The sequence below is a fragment of the Oryx dammah genome, unplaced genomic scaffold (assembly GCF_014754425.2).
Source record: "Oryx dammah isolate SB20612 unplaced genomic scaffold, SCBI_Odam_1.1 HiC_scaffold_28, whole genome shotgun sequence".
In the NCBI taxonomy this organism is placed as follows: domain Eukaryota; kingdom Metazoa; phylum Chordata; class Mammalia; order Artiodactyla; family Bovidae; genus Oryx; species Oryx dammah.
In genome coordinates, this window is record NW_024070212.1 from 75,106,735 (window position 1) to 75,123,599 (window position 16,865).

The 16,865-nt window shown below is 43.7% G+C and overlaps 1 protein-coding gene across 1 annotated transcript in view; it reads left to right on the forward strand.

Moving 5' to 3' along the window:
• The window catches only part of WLS (Wnt ligand secretion mediator), a 115,062-nt gene that overhangs the window by 92,926 nt on the left and 5,271 nt on the right, over positions 1 to 16,865 (forward strand). Inside the window, exons 10-11 of the mRNA XM_040232610.1 lie at positions 3,091 to 3,174; positions 10,061 to 10,214. Of these exons, the coding sequence (XP_040088544.1) occupies positions 3,091 to 3,174; positions 10,061 to 10,214 (238 nt within the window). The remainder of the gene's footprint in view (positions 1 to 3,090; positions 3,175 to 10,060; positions 10,215 to 16,865) is intronic.

Here is a 16,865-nt window from a genome sequence, read left to right on the forward strand (position 1 = left end):
AACTGATGGATTTTACATTTTTGTCACCGACTCAGGGCTGAAATTTTGAAATGGGAACTATGAGGTCTCTGTGTTTGCATGTTTGTATATATCTGTTGTAGATGGATGGTATTGCCAAAAGGAAATTAAGTGCTTATAGTAATACGAACACTCAGAAAACTGGCCAGAATGAAGTTCAGGTTCATGTCATCTGTGAGATTTCCAGTACTAAACAGATATCTGGGATTGGTGGTGCCTAAACTTATTGATTTGATTGATATAGACATGACTTTAGTGTCATCAACATTAAATATAATACTTTTATTGAACCTAGATTTATTAGAGGTCAAAAAAGACCTCCTGTCTTTTACGAATTTGTCAATAAGAAAATTAACTCGATGTAAAAAAAAAAGCTTTTAAAGTGGGTTGTGTGTTTTCAGTAAAAAAGTTATAAGCAGTGGGATTGCATTTTATTAAGGGAAAAGAAAGTCAGTCTGTCTTCCAGTTGTTTCTGGATGGAAAAAAATAAAGTGATGGATACAGACAGTGATGGAGGGTTTGTGGAAACTGGACCCTGAGAAAAGGGAATTTCCGTGACCAGAATTGACCAAGTTTGGAATACATGTAATTGAGTAAATTAATTTTAAAAATAAGTTGGTGCAGAACCTGAATTTGGGCTTTCTCTTTGTTAAAAGGACAAGTTTTCTTAAAATGTTGAATTGCCTATGATAACAGATTTAAAATCTCTTTGCCTTTAAAATCTTTTATTGTCATTTTGGTTAACGTACAAATATTGTCTCACAGTGACTTAGATCTTATTTGATCAAGTGTTTTAAAACTTTTTGACAAGCTTCCCAAATATTGAATTTTAATTAAAGTTCTTTTGATTTCCAGCTAACTTTGGGATACTTTAGAGGGTCCCTGAGGTATCTCAAAGAGAAATATTTGACTAGGATTATTTGGTATGTTAATTTAAATGTAATCATTTGTAATTCTGGTTACTGTAACCAAGTTTCATTGTTAATTAAACTGTAATCAGATGTTTAACCTTGTGTTTTTAACTCTTTTATCATTTATAGATATTTTTGTACTCTGTTGCTGTTATAAAAAGTGCTTCATCATCAAGGAGATTCATATAAAGTCTATGGAAGCTGTTACAACAGTTCCACATCAAGATGATGGCTACATGAGGAGTCCAGCCCATACCAATTTAAAACAAGACTCTATCCTGCCCCTGCACCCCCTAGATCAGGCACTTAGAGAATTTTACTCCCTGACAGGAAGGGTCGACACCTCTAGTCAGCCTTGAAGCAGTTACAGAAGGCAGTTGCCCCTCTGCTTCCCATGAGAATATGAGTGTAAAACTGAGAGGGGAATGGAGCAGAAGGGAAGGGGTCAGGGCACAACCTTTAAAAGAATGATACAGCCGTAGTTCTTGATATGACAAGGACTTAGAAGTAAGTGTCCAAGACCAGTGGGAGCCTCGTGCTCATTGTAGTGCATGAGCACATTAAGTAAGACATCCACTAGAACCGGGACAGTTCTGAGGCTGACCATAAAACACCAAAAGGTGGGCGGTGGCCCAATTCCTGGAAATCTCCACCTCTTCCCCAAAATAATTGGAATAATCCTCCCACTCATCAGCTTATGAAATTACTCAACCCATAAAAGCTAACCACGCCCTATTTGGGGACTCTCAAGCCTTATGAACTGGAGCACACTCTGGATTGTGTTTCTCCCGTTTTTCTCACTTTCTGAGATAGCCCACACTCGGTCTGTAGAGTATTTCTCTCTAAATAAGTTCACTTCTTATCCATCACTTGTCTGAATTCTTTTGTGACGAAGCAAGAACCTTAGATTCACCAGGAACAGCACATCTCTGGACTCATTGAGGAACTGGTGCTCACTGGCCCCTGCTTGATAACACACAGACACACACACACTCACACACACACCCCGCACCTCCCCTCACTATGCCTGGAGATGTGGGGGATATGGAAGCCTCTATTTCAAATACACAGAGATTCACATGTGTTATAGGCTGTCTGGGCAAAATAAAAGGCTAAATCCTGCTCTGAGAGGCATCTGGCTTTCTGGCTTATCTAGGTCTTAGAGTTTTCTGTGGTATAAATGTCTTTCTATCCTCAATAAAGAGTAAACTTGTTCAGCAGGTTCTTCAGCTTTGGAATGGAATGTGGGTGCGAACTAGATAGGAGACCTGACTAGTAGAATTGGGATTTGGCATGGAGTGAGGCTTTATTTAAAACTCTCTTGCTGAGAATTAGCCTTTAGAGTAGGATTCAGCCCAGGTGATCTGATTTCAGTTAGCCAACTTTTCCCTAAAATATACAGCAGGTGCTCACATAGAGTGAGTTCAGTGATCTCTTTTTATAGGTCGTGCCCCTATTCAAGAGACGCACTAGACAGACTGACATCTCTGATGCAGGCAACACACTCTTAATTTTTCAAGGATCCCTTGGGCTCATGCCACTTCCTTGGAGGCATGGGCCTCATTCCTTTGTGAAAAGAGAAACAGAAACTGCAGAGCTACAGGGTTTTCATAGACAGCAGAAATAAGAGCCCCTGAATAAGAGGCCTCTCTCCCTGAAACACAGGTTCCCGCAGTACTCCTCGCAGGAAAGCGGGGGTATCTTCAGAAGCTTTGCCCGTGACTCGAACTGGAATGACACATGAGAAAATGCAACCACATCCACTTCATGTTGATTAATATGCACATTTCTTTTTGTTCACTGGAGCAGAATTTTATTACAACCGCAGAAAACTTGGATTTGGTAACTTTGAACCCTTGCAGAGAAGCATAACCAGCTTAGCAGGGAAATTAGCAGCCTCATGACGTGCTGTGAATGTAATTTCCCAGGCTCTGGGTATCACTGTTTCATGAGAGATAAGAAGCTAGGAAATATTTGGCCCAATAAATTTTTCAGCCACATTCACCTCTGCAGGAGAAATGTTACTATGTGAAATTATTTCACTGTCACTCTTAGGGATTGGTTTTGCAGATTTCTTTAAAATTAGCTTTTGATAGGTTTATATTTTGAGAAAAGGATTGGTGGTAGAGTGTTAAACTGCTCTCTCTCTCTTTCCTAATAGGGGCTAATTTTCAGGTTCAAGTTCCTCATGCTTATCACCTTGGCCTGTGCGGCCATGACGGTCATCTTCTTCATTGTTAGTCAGGTAAGTGGACCCAAAGAGGTCAGGATGAGAATGTCCTGAAAAGGTGCCTCTACTTTACAGCAAATTCTGTAGAGCTACCGTGAAAGGAGTGAAGAAGCTGTTATGCTGGGCAGCTCATCAAGCTATTTGTTTTAGGCTGCTCTGATCTGGGACTTGTTATCACTTTTCCAGAGGTAGACTGAATTTTCCTTTCAGTGCAGTCTCATAGGAGGAAAAAGTTAGTAAATAAAAGCCTGCTGCTAGATTGAAGGGCACTTATTTCATTCACTTAACAGAATAACTTTTCAAGCTCCATAGAAGAATAACAAGCAAGTATTAATTTGATTTGATCCTTATCTAGCATTAACACAGATCCTTTTACAGTCCATCAGCCATTCTTTATAATAATTATATTGCTGCTTACAACATGAAATATATTTCAAAAGTCCCCTTGATAGAGCTTTATCCTTTTGCTGCTGCTGCTGCTGCTGCTGCGTCACTTCAGTCGTGTCTGACTCTGTGCGACCCCATAGGGGGCAGCCCACCAGGCCCCCCCGTCCCTGGGATTCTCCAGGCAAGGACACTGGAGTGGGTTGCCATTTCCTTCTCCAGTGCATGAAAGTGAAGTCGCTCAGTCGTGTCCGACTCTGTGCGACCCCTTGGACTGTAGCCCACCAGGCTCCTCCGTCCATGGGATTTTCCAGGCAAGAGTACTGGAGTGGGGTGCCATTGCCTTCTCCGATCCTTTTGCTAGTTATTTCCAAACTCAAAATTTTGCTATACTTGAAAATCTCAGTCATGATGATGATTTTTAAATATCGGTAACTTGTTTTGGAAAGTGGAAACTACTGTTTAAATCATGTGCTGTGCTTAGTCGCTCAGTTGTGTCCGACTCTTTGCAACCCCATGGACTGTAGCCCACCAGGCTCCTCTGTCCATGGGGATTCTCCAGGCAAGAATATTGGAGTGGATTGCCAAGCCCTCCTCCAGGGGATCTTCCCAACCCAGGTATTGAACCCCGGTCTCCCGAATTCAGGCAGATTCCTTACCATCCGAGCCACCAGGGAAGCTTACGTATCTATCATCCTTTTGAGCTTCACAGAAGTCTTTTGGGTACATAGGATATCCCAGTTTGCTAGAATATGAAATTTAATGGCCTTAGAGACATTTCCCATTTATGCTGTCTTCCACTGGGTGAGCTGTGAATGGATTACTTAACAATTCCAAGGATTAATTTTCTTATCCATAAAATGGATGTGACAGTACCACCTGAAGTAGGTGGCTGTACGGACCATATGAAGTAACGCTTATAGAGGGATTTGTGGACTGCCTGGCACACTGTGAGCATGAATAGCTGTCCTCTTATGAATAGCGACAGGGTGAATGTCGTGTCAAAGGATGTCCAGTAAGTTAGGGACCAGAATCCAATCTTTCTGATTTTTTTTGCCAATTGCTCTGTCATCCCTGTATTTGGCTAAAATTAAGAATGTTAGTGGTGCAGATATAGCCTTATGACAAGACTTGCCCCATTCAGCTAGCAAGCTTCCTTCTAGGAGAGGGGCTCCTAAGGTTTTTGTGTGTTCTGGACCCCTTAGGCAAACTTGGGTGAAGGCCATGGCCTTCCAAATATCCAAATCCTCTTCTTTGAGTGTTTTTAAGTAAACAGAATACTTGAAGTTAAAAGGGAATCATATAGATAGATGGTATATATTTGCAATTATACTTTCACAGATATTGCAGATCTGTATATTGATATGAAAATATGATTTCTATTGGAGACAAAATTGCAGGTGGTGCTAATAATATGGGAATTTATTTTTTCACAATGGAAAGAAATGGTAGCCTTTCAGTTAGAGACTGGTGAGAATAAAGATATGATTTTTTCTCACTCTAGTTCATGGACCCCTTGAATTCTATCCAGGGATACTCAAGGGTGCCTCTAACCTCTAGAGCTCTGTTGGCTATGTCTGCTGGGCAGAGCTAGTGCTGCTGCTGAAGGCTGAAGTGAGTAGAAAAAAATAAATACGCATACATATCTTAGGAAGTTCTGTTCACCACCTTTGCTTTGACCTATAACAGTGCTGTGTTTGTATCAGACTGTTTGTTTATAAAACTTTGGAAACTTCACTTTCCACTCCAAATGCGGTAAAAATATTTCAAATTCTGAATAAGTTTTTTATTCAACCAGCTGAGGCTCCAACAAGGGTGTCTGAGGCCAGACTTATCCCTTGGTTGATTCCCTCATGTGGCCAAAAAGCTTTCTAGTCCTCCAGTCCCTCAGTAATGCACTGTGACACATAATACAGCCAGTTCTGCCGGGCTGAGAGAGCAGGACACACTCTTGGAGAAACAGAACCTTGAGGAAGGTAGCTGAGTATTAAAAGGTATTACCAAGATACATTCTCAGGGAGACAAAAAGAAAGGGCGCTTTTGCTCCAGCACTTATTTCTACCACTTTATTTTCTTATTTATTTATTTTTGGCTGTGTTGTATGGCATGCAGGATCTTAGTTTCCCAGCCAGGGATTGAACCCATGCTCCTTGTAGTGGAAGCACAGAGTCTTAACCACTGGACTGCCAGGGAAGTCTCCCTGCAACTTTAGAAAGCTGAAGTCCCACCCCACCCCCACTTACTTTCTGCAGAGTCCCTCCCACCTGAAGTCAAGAGGGACTTTGTGCTGGTGTTTAAGGTGGCTACGTGTTGCCCAAATTTATCTTGTACATATTTAATTAGTGCACCTTTTTGAAGCAAAGGAGGCCAGTCTTCCAAGTTGCAGACTTTGTGGCTTTTAGAAAAAGATTGATATTCTACTGCCCTAGTATTTTCTAGCAGGGCTCCAGCCTGTGGCTGGCTTTTTATATCTGCTGCAACAGTCAACAGTCAGCCTGGAGTGGATTTCAACTCTAAGAGGGTAGCAATGAGGTCTTTTGGATTCCATTAGCTCCTTACAGTCCTCCTGCTGTTTTTTTTTTTTTTTTTTAAGGTTTATTTTTAGATATCTAAGACATTTTCAGGCATAACTCTCAGTGTCACAGGTACTGTATTAATACAGTCATCAGAGGATTTATTTTTTAATGTCATTTTGGAATGTCTCAGCAATGAGCTCACCTGAAAGGAAACCTATTGGGTAACTTTTTGAAATAGATCCCAGCCTTAGGTAAAAGGAATGTATTAAAAACTCCCATTATACTCTCAGACTTGCTGGGAGAGCTTGCATTTAAGCCCCATGAAATATAATGCGAGGGGATCTCGCCAGGATATTGAAGCTCCGAGGCCAGGAATGAAAGGCTGATGGAAGCTGTGGAATGCAATGACCTTGAGGCTTTGTAGCTGGGTACTGAGGTGCAGTCTTTAATGCCTGCCATTTTAATGGCCTCAGTCATAGCAACCGGGCGATGGCACAGCACAGTCTGGTATTTTAGCCCCTTCACTCTGGAAAGAAAGAGGCGCTCCATTTAGATGTGGCAGGCAGTGAGGAACAGAAGTGCAACGCAGGAGAGAAGGCCACTGACCTTCCCGAAGGGGACTCCAGGTACCTGACATTCAGGTCGAGTCACATGCGCAAACTCCCAGAGAGCCAGTCGGCAGGGTTTTTTTTGGGGGGGGGGGGGGCGGGGGGGGGGATGTCATCACTTCATTCTGTTACTTATAGAGGAAATGTTTCCAGTAAGAGAGCCTGTGTCTGGGATCTGGAAATCTTGTTGTGAAGTGGAATGCTGGTTGTCAAGACTACTGGGTGTAAAGGGATTTGACCTTCACTTGGCTACAGGGGTATAATTGGGTGGTTTCACACAAAAGTAAATTGTTCAAATGTGAAATCAGGAAAAACGGGGACTTTTAGAAATAAGACTTTAGGTAGAGGGGAGATTATTTTCCTTTTTCTTTTTGTGCTTGGGGCTACCTGATTTTTCTCTCTGAAAGTTTAAAGGGCGTGACTGGCACCTCTTTGCCTTAGCATTCATAAGATTTGGACTCACAAGGCCTGCTCTGTTGAGGCTGCTCATTGTGGTATGTATTAGTGGGAATGTACTCAGAGCTCAGGATGTCTCAAGCATGAATAATTGAGAGAGGAGAGAGGAAGGCACAATGGGGTCTCCTAACAGTAGAGTGACGTTATGTATACAGTCCAGTTATGCAAATTCAACTCTTTGCCCTCAGCAGGAAATAATGCATTTAGAGATTACAAATTAAAGAGTATGGGTAATTCTGCAACTCCATTCTAAACAAGTGCACGTGTCCTGAAGCAGGCATGAGCGGGGGCATGAATCCACTGTTTCTTCAGCCAATCTTGGCTCCAGTGTGTCCCTCATAAGCATTTCATTTTCAGTGGTTCTACTGTAAAATTGTATTTTGCATGTATATGCAGTTATATACCAAACATTACTACATCTAAGATACACAGTGCATATATATTTTATACAGATTTGAGTATACAAACTATATATAGAGAATATATATATAATGCATATATACTCTCTCTCTATATATATATATATATATATATACTGTATAAATATATGCATAATGCCCAATTAAGTGAATTTCAAAGGAAATTTGACCTGACATAATAGTTGCCTTTTAGTCTCTCTAAGTGAGAGACTCATCCTATTTAAGATAATATTCCTACTCTTGTGTTGTATAGTAGTTAGGAACACTCACCAGCTTTGGTGGGTCAGAGCCATAACTTTCTAGCTGAATAGTCTTGGGCAAGATACTCTTTGTGTCAGTTTACCCATGAGTTGAGATGTTACCTGCCTACCTCAAAGAGCTGTTATTAAGGCTAAATGAGATCTTCCATACACATGGAAGTACTATACTTAAAAGTAAGAAGAGTGATATTTGGTGATGTTTCTAAGAAGCAGTCCTGAATAGCTTGAATGCTGGTGCATTATTCTAAAATCACTAATGAAATCCTTTTTTGCTAACACTTCCCTGAGCATGTCACATAGCGAATTATTTCCCAAAGGAAATAGCTTAGTGATGGTGGTTTGTTTATGAATCACAAAAATGAAAAATTATGTATGGCCAAGGTCAAACTAAAAGTAAATAAGTGATAAGTCTATAATTCATTAACCTGGTTAACTGACACTCCAGGTCTTTCAGAAGGAAATACCTGCCCTTACAGCTTTATTCTTCCTGGTGGCTCTGTAAGTCATATGAGTTATACAGAGGGTACCAAATGAATATAGACCCACAGCCTCATAAACAGGAGGTGAAAGCAACCTGCTTGAATAAGTCATTAACATTTAGAAATAGCTTGCCATCTTATACTCTAGCTGCTAGAAGGAGGGGCTCCTAGAGATGGATTATGTAATCCAGCCTCATTAAGCTATCACAGAAACAGCTATCTAACACTTTCTTTTATTCCCATTTAAGGTTTCCTGTGGGCTTCCCTTGTGGCTCAGCTGGTAAAGAACCCGCCTGCAATGCGGAAGACCCCAGTTCGATCCCTGGGTTATAGATCCCCTGGAGAAGGGAAAAGCTACCCCCTCGAGTATTCCAGCCTGGAGAATTCGATGGACTGTATATAGTTCATGGGGTCGCAAAGAGTCAGACATGACTGAGCAACTTCTACTTTCAAGATATCCTGTAGCAGGCAGTAGTCAAAATCATTTCATTGATCTCAGAACCAGCACAAATTTTTAGTTCGTGTGCTCTGCAGTTTTCTTGACAATTCTTAGTGCAATCCATATGTCATCAGATAGCCCTTAAAACAATTACCATGTCATCAACTTAGACAAACCAGCCTCAAAACATTCTTGCCAAATTGTAAAGCATATGAAAGCTTCATAATTACCTTGAGTGGCTTATAAAATTATAAACGTAACATTATAAAATAAGATTTATTGAATGTTTTCTGTGGGCCAGGAAATTCCTAAAAATATTTTTACCTAATTCTACTTAGTGGTTAACCCTGCAAGTTTTTGTTTTGTACCTAAGAAAACTGAAGTTTAGGGTCTTAATCTTACTTCTCTTACGTTAAACAGGAAGGGAGTGGGAGAGCCTGGATTTGAAGCCAGGTTTCTGACTTCAAGCCTGTGTCTTTCTGCTTCTCTACACTGCCCTACCCGGGAAAACTACTCAGTCCAAGGACCATTTGTTTATTTAATCAATGCTGTGGTACATCAGGTCCTGAAGATATGACAGAAAACAAACCAGAACTGGTCTTGCCTGCAAGGTGTTTACATCCACCTTGCAGAAGTGAAGGTGGATAGCAGGGGAGGAACTATAACTGTGGAGAAGTGTTAGACTCAAATGCAGGTTCATTAAATTAGGTGTAACAATGTACTACTGTTTCAGAAAGAAATACTCTCCAGGTGATGCTGATGTGCAGACAAGAGGAGAACCATTGACTTTGTGCCTGACATAGGAAACCCTCAGTTAACCTTAATTCATCCTAGTATGATTCAGATTGAAAAATGGAATCTTGGGGCTTTCTTGGTGGTCCAGTGGTTAAGAATCCACTTTGCAGTGTAAGGGACACCGATTCAGTCCCTGGTCTAGGAAGATTCCACATGCTGCAGAGCAGCTAAGCCCGTGTGCCACAACTACTGAGCGGGTGCTCTCACGCCCATGTGCTGCAACTAATGAGCCCGTGTGCTACAACTGCTGAAATCCATGTGCCTAGAACCTGTGCTCTGCAACATGAGAAACCACCACAAGGAGAAGCGTGCACGCTGCAACAGAGATTAGCCTCCGCTCACTGCAACTAGAGAAAGCCCATGTGTAGCAATGAAGACCAACCACAGCCAAGATTTTTTAAAAGAAAACTTTAAAAAAAAATGGAATCTTACATGGCCCTTCACTTTTCCATATATGGGAGAGACTTGGTGTTTGTGTTAGGTGATTGTTATGTTGGAGTTGTTTCTTATTGGTTCCAATTGAATGTCACCTCTTTTTCCCGTAGGTGACTGAAGGCCATTGGAAGTGGGGCGGTGTCACAGTCCAAGTGAATAGTGCCTTTTTCACTGGCATCTATGGCATGTGGAACCTGTATGTCTTTGCTCTGATGTTCTTGTACGCGCCATCCCATAAGAACTATGGGGAAGACCAATCCAACGGTGAGTTCCAGTCTCTTTGGCATAGCTTTATTCAGGATAAGTAGGCTTCTCACTCTTCAAGACAGGCAGCAAAGGCTCCAGGTTCCCTAGTCAAATGTTTTCTCCAAGTGTGAACAAGCACCTCTAGGGACTCTGGGGCCATAAGACAAAAAGCCAATATAGGGCTGATATTTCTATGAATCCTCATTAAAAAAAAATATTTAAAATGAATTGGGAATATTACATTTTAGTTTACAATATCTCCCAGTATTAGTACAAAAATTAAATTTGCTTTTCTGAATTATTTGAACAAAATTGACTGTTGGAAAGTGTGCCAAAATTTATTCTTCTAGTTTGAGAACCACAGTCTGAGATCTTGGGTAGATGGGGACTGGACCCTGAGTTGAAGTGGAGCTGGCTTCAGTTTTTCCCTACTCATTCTCCTGTAAGCCTGTTGACTTGTCCAAACCAATGGCCTTGCTCCTGTCCCCATCACCTTCCTCCCCTTAAGTGCTGGTACGTGCTATCTGTGGTGCTGATGCTGCGAGGAGCCTTGGAGAACTTGGTCTAGCAGTTCTACAGACGAGGAAACTGAGACCCAAGGGAAGGGAGGGACTTGCCTGGGACTTCTCTACCAGCCATGGCAGAGGGAAATGAACATTGCTGCCTGGGCCAGTGCTAGTAACATGGAAGAGGTGGCCTGGTAAGCAACGCGTCTGATAGCTGCTTTTTCTTTGCATACTTAAGCCTACATTGTTTGGCTCCACCTTTATTCTTCTCTTTTTTCATACCTGCTTTACCCTGAAGTGAAATTGTTAGTCGCTCAGTCATGTCCAACTCTTTGTGACCCTATGAACTATACAGCCTGCCAGGCCCTCTGTCCATGGAATTCTCTAGTCAAGAGTACTGGAGTGGGTTGCCATTCGCTTCTCCAGGGGATCGTTTCAACCCAGAGATTGAACCCAGGTCTCCTGCATCGGCATTGACTGATCCGCTAAAGCCCTGGCCATATGCCTATTCCCCAGACGTACCCCACCTCCATCTGGGCCTGACAAAACCCTATTCATCTTCTGGGTCTATTCAAAATGTTTCCTCCTGATCACTCCAGTTGGCGTGTGGCAAATTATATTCAATAGAATATTGTTGCCATGGGATGCTGGTAGGTTTTAGTGGTCAAATAAGTTTGAAAATCATTGGTTTTTTAATCAGCATTATTGTGATTCACTGTAGGATATGTTAATGCCTTTAGCATATTAATTTGTACCGTTAGGTCTTTTAAAATAGGTAGGGGTAACAGCATTTCCAAATTCTTAAGTCATTTGGCCCTGCAACCTTTATTCCAGGCTATCTTTTTGATGTTCAAAAAAACAAGCTCATGTCCCCTGCATTGGCAGGAGGATTCTTAACCATTGGGCCACCAAGGAAGTCCTGCATTAATGCTTTAGAAATAAGAGTTCTAGATTGGCTTTCTTATTTCACACATGGGCCAGTGATCTTGAGAGAGGGCTGTGATGACATGAGAGAGGGCAGGGAAAAGAGAGCATCTGTGCTGAGGGTCAGGGGTAGTGGAATGGTCTCACCCACTCTGCAGTACTACACCTGACTCTCCGTACAAAAGCATCCTAGACACCAGGGTTCTCTTCCTTCCTACTCCATGACTTCCTGTCATACTCAGTATCTCTGGCTATAGGTCCTGGGCAAGTGTAAAGACCGTTGGCTTACCTATCCACCTGCCCACCTCTGGGTTTGAGTGGCTTCCCTTCTAGAAAGCATGTGAGCTGGGTAGGCTTCAGCTTCCTTTCTACTGCTAGAACTCTGTGTTTTACATATGCATGGTGATTGGGAGCAGGTGGTCTCTCTGTTGTTGTTGTTCAGACGCCAAGTCGTGTCTGACCCTTTGTGACCCATGAACTATAGCATGCCAGGCTCCTCTGCCCCGCTCTCTCTCTCAGAGTTTGCTCAAATTATGTCCATTGAGTCAGTGATGCTCTCTAACCATCTTATCCTCTGCCACCCCTTTCTCCTTTTGCTTTCACTCTTTCTCAGCATCAGGGTCTTTTCCAGTGAGTCAGCTCTTCACATCAGGTGGCCAAAGTATTGCAGCTTCAACATCAATCCTTCCAATAAATATTCAGGGTTGATTTCCTTTAGGATTGATTGGTTTGATCTCCTTGCTGTCCAAGGGACTCTCAAGAGTCTTCAGCACCACAGTTCTCTCCCCATGGCCTTCTAAAATGCCAGAGGAAGAGGTTCTGGACTTGTTAACAAAAATCTTGGTTTCATTTCATGACCATCCTGTTGGACATGACAGGATGGACCTTGACTTGAGACAGAAACCACATGGACCTGTCCTTGACTTGGGACCGAAACCACGTGGACCTGTCCTTGACTCGAGACCGAAACCACGTGGACCTGTCCTTGACTCGAGACTGAAACCACGTGGACCTGTCCTTGACTTGAGAGTATTAAGCAGGAACCTAGTAGGTAGAGTTCCTACCTTCCAGGGAAATACCACCTATAGCAGTAGCTGGACTTCCTGGGATGTTGGAATGATAATCCTAGCGGGTAAAAGTTAAGGGTGTGCTGCAGCAGTTTTTGGATGTAAACTGCTCCGCTTGTTTTTGTTGTGTAACTTGTCAAAGTGCTTGCCCTCCCTGTGCACCACTTTTCCCACCTGTACATGATCTCTTAAAGTCTTCTGGGAACAAAAATTTCTATGATTGACTTCCTTCCTATTAGCAGGGAAGGGGCAGAAGAGCACCTCGTTTCATATAGTGGCCATCCGGGGGTGATTCTGTCACATGTAGGGGTTTTCCGAGCACTGGTAAGAATTCACCCAAGCCCAGCACTTTCCGGCACATGCAAGGCCAGAGCTGCAGCCAAGCCTACAGGGGCAGGCTCACTGCCTTCTTCCCGGTGACACTGGATGCTTGACCTGTGAGCCAGGTGCTAGGCGGCTCCCATGAGGACTTCTCACCCAGGATAACAGCCACCGTCCTAGGCTTCAAACCTTGCAGTTGAGGAAAGTACTTGATTTGTTCCCCAATAGATTTGTTGCTGTTGAAGACCACACAACACACAGATCTGCAATTTCACAGAATGCTCAAAGCTGTTCTCCACAGGAGGTCATATTCCCCGGGTCCCATACCAAGAGGTGTTCGGAAACAGACATGGTTGTTCTGGATTGTCGTTTACGGCTGGAATGTGCTGCCTGCATGTAGTGGCTACATTCTAGGGGTGCTCTATGTCCAACATTGAGGAAAACAGTTCTTTATTGTAAAGAGTGGTCCTGCCCAACATGCCAGTAGGGCCCTGGTTGAAAACCATTCAAGCAGTCCAGCGGCAGACTCTTCAGGGACCCTGTTCTGATCATAAACACAGTAGTCACACAATTCAGCATCTCTGTGGTGATGACATGACCCGCTGTGACTCTGCAGCAGTCAGCGAGCCCCTGGTGACTTTCTGTGCTTCTCGAGTCCCTGGGCAGTGCTGTGTCTGGAAAGGGCTCGTCCAAGTTGGGTTCTCTGATCATTTTCCTTCTCTGCTCTCTTTTCATCTCCTCATCCGCTGCCAGACCACACACTGTATCACAGGAATTATGGAGCATTTACCAAGATTTTGAAGCTCCTTGGAAAGAGCTAATTTGGAATAGTACGTGGAAACCTAGAAAATGAACTCTCAGAGGGATACACTGTATTTTTAAATTCTCTGAGTCTCTGGATGGCGTTCTTCCTCCTCCTCCCAGCCTTCTTTCCCTTTCTTGTGGAAAGTTTTTATTTTTAAATGGCTTGGACTCCCTCCCCACTCTAGCTTTTAAGGTCCAGAGCCAAGAATTCGGATTTCTTGCTATGGAGAATGAATCCCAGGTGTGTTGTGTTCTTGCCTTCGTGAGATGGATCCTGGGTGGACCGCTGGAAAAAAGCTCATTTCCAGGAACTTGGTAAGCAGTTTCTGATGCAGCGGAAGCCAGGGAGGCTAAGGAAAGAGAAAGAGACATTAAGAAGCATTTTGTTTGGGGGATGGAGAGAGATGCCGAGGAGTATGTATATGTGGAGAGGGAATGGGTAGGAAGAAAGTGAAAGTAGAGAGCGTGGATTTTTGCTTCTCTCGTTCCGCCAAGGAATGGCGAAGAGAAACGAAGTGGGAAGCAGGTTTGAGAAAGGGTCGCTTTCCAAAGAACATTTTCTCTCACATAATTCTGTTTCTCTTTATTGTGTGGCTTGGAAAGCGACCCATAGAAGCAGTGGGTGCCGCAGTGCTTAGCACTGTGTGGGGTTTGAGAGGATGAGTGATAAAGACACAGTCCTTGCTCTCACAGAACCAGTAGCCTGGTCTGGGAGATGAGACTTCCTCCTCTGCCTCTTGAAACCCGGGACGTGGCAGGACAGCTCCAGCCAAACTGTCCGAGCCAGAATGTTTTCATGTGTCAGTGGCTGACTGGTGCTGCAGGGGTGTGGTGTTCCGGGTTCCAAACTGCTGGTTGATCCACTTTAGCTACAGTGTTGGTATAATAAACATGTTCAGATCAGTCTGTATATGTGAGACGATCAATGTGTTCGTCTGTTTACAGACAATCATTTAGTCTGTATAAGGATGCATATATTCATATACACAGTCAACATAATACACTTTTTCTTTTTTAATCTAGCAAAGATACTTTAGATTCTCTTTCAAGGACCATTCACATTTTCTGCCCTGCTGCTCCTGGGTTTTCATTAAAGCTCTTCCTTTTGCGTGTGTGCATGCTAATGCTGCTTCTGTCGTGTCTGACCCTTTGCAACCCACTGGACTGCATCCCACCAGGCTTCTCTGTCCATGGGATTTCCAAGACAAGAACACTGGAGTGGGTTGCCGTGCCCTCTCCAGGGGATCTTCCCAACCCAGGGATCGAACCCGCATCTCTTACATCTCCTGCATGGCAGGCGAGTTCTTTACCACTAACGCCACCTGAGAAGGCTGCTCTTCCTTTTACTTGTTTCCATAACTGCTCTGTGACTCATTCCTAATGTCTTCCCAGGCAGAAATGAACTCCAGCTCAGGCTGGTGGTAACCCTTAGCCTGGAGAGAAGGCTTCATATCCCAGGGGTGCGACATCGATGCCCTCCCTGCACACAAGACACACTGACCAGATTCCCTCAGTTACCAGTTCACGTAGAGAAAAAAGTTGGAGCTGCTCAGGATGTCAGACAGTTCTCGATACTAGGTTTCATTTTTGTGTTATTTCATCTACGAAATTTTTGTCAGAAGGTTTTAGAGAAAAAGTAAAGAAATGGAGTTCCTGACTGGATGACCTAGGGAACAGGAGACACTAGTTGCCGACAGGTTCCGTTCTATTTCTGTTTGTACTGAATGGCTTCTGTCTGACACGCTCTCTTTTTTGGAAGCCACAGCAGCAAGCCCGGGCCGCATGCCTTCGGAGCTACCGCTTGGTGGCAGTTTAGCTTCTGGAGGCCCCTGAGGTCTCCAGCTGCTTGTTTCACAGGAGAAGGTGGCTTTGGCCTTTGCTGCCTCAGTAAAGGTTTGGTTTGAGTTGTGAGGCTTAAGCAGTGGCTCTTTTTGTTGCGATCTTTCCCCTGCTTGTGTGCTGGGTAACATGGACCCACCCCTGATTTCCCTGGCTTCCCCCGATGTCTGTGAGCAGTGATAGCCTGGGCCTTGCCCCCTGGACTGGACTCGGATTCTGAAGCGGGGCTTGACATCCTGCGTCTTCACATGTTCTCCCGCCGTGTGTGTCTATATCCTAATTTCTTTTTCTCGTGAGAAGTTGTTCAGTTGATAAGTGGTGTTCAACTCTGTGATCCCATGGACTACAGCACACCAGGCTTCCCTGTCCTTCACCATCTCCTAGAGTTTGCTCAAACTCACGTCCACTGAGTCGAGGATGCCATCCCCCCATCTCATCCTTTGTCGCCTCCTGCTCTTCCTGCCCTCAATCTTGGCCATCATCAGGGTCTTTACCAATGAGCTGGCTCTTCACATCAGGTGGCGAAGTATTGGAGCTTCAGCATCACTCCTTCCAATTCAGGGTTGATTCCCTTTTGGATTAACTGATTTGATCACCTTGCTGTCCAAGGGACTCCCGGGAGTCTTCTCCAGTACCATAGTTCGAAAGCATCAGTTCTCCTAGATGCTCAGCCTTCTTTATGGTCCAACTGTCACGTCTGTACACGACTACTGGAAAAATCATAGCCCTATGGTTACATTGGATTAGGGTTCACCCCAGCGGCTTCATTTTAAACTAGTCACCTCCTTAAAGACCCTGTGTCTAAACGTTCACATCCTGAGGCACTGGAAAGTAGGACTTCAGCAAATGAATAGGGATGGCATATGATCCCAGCCATCATGCTAAGATTTCATGCAAAATGTCTAGGCTTTATGTGTTCCCTTCTTAGGCCTGGCACTGAGACAGGAAATGGCACACTTCAAGCCTGTTATAAACTGTCTTGATGGTTGAAAGGAATTGAGAGATGGCTGGACCCGAGGTTCCTGCACCCTGTCTCATGAAGATCTCACTCTGCCTTATTGCCCAGAAGGGATCACAAAGGCTGAGTCATCCCAAAGCACACCTGTTTTCTAGCTGTGTGTTTGTCCCTAAGCCCTGGTGGGGAACACCAGTGCTGGGGTGTGAGACGAGAAACCAGGCAGAGCAGGGAGCAGCTGGACCAGCCCATG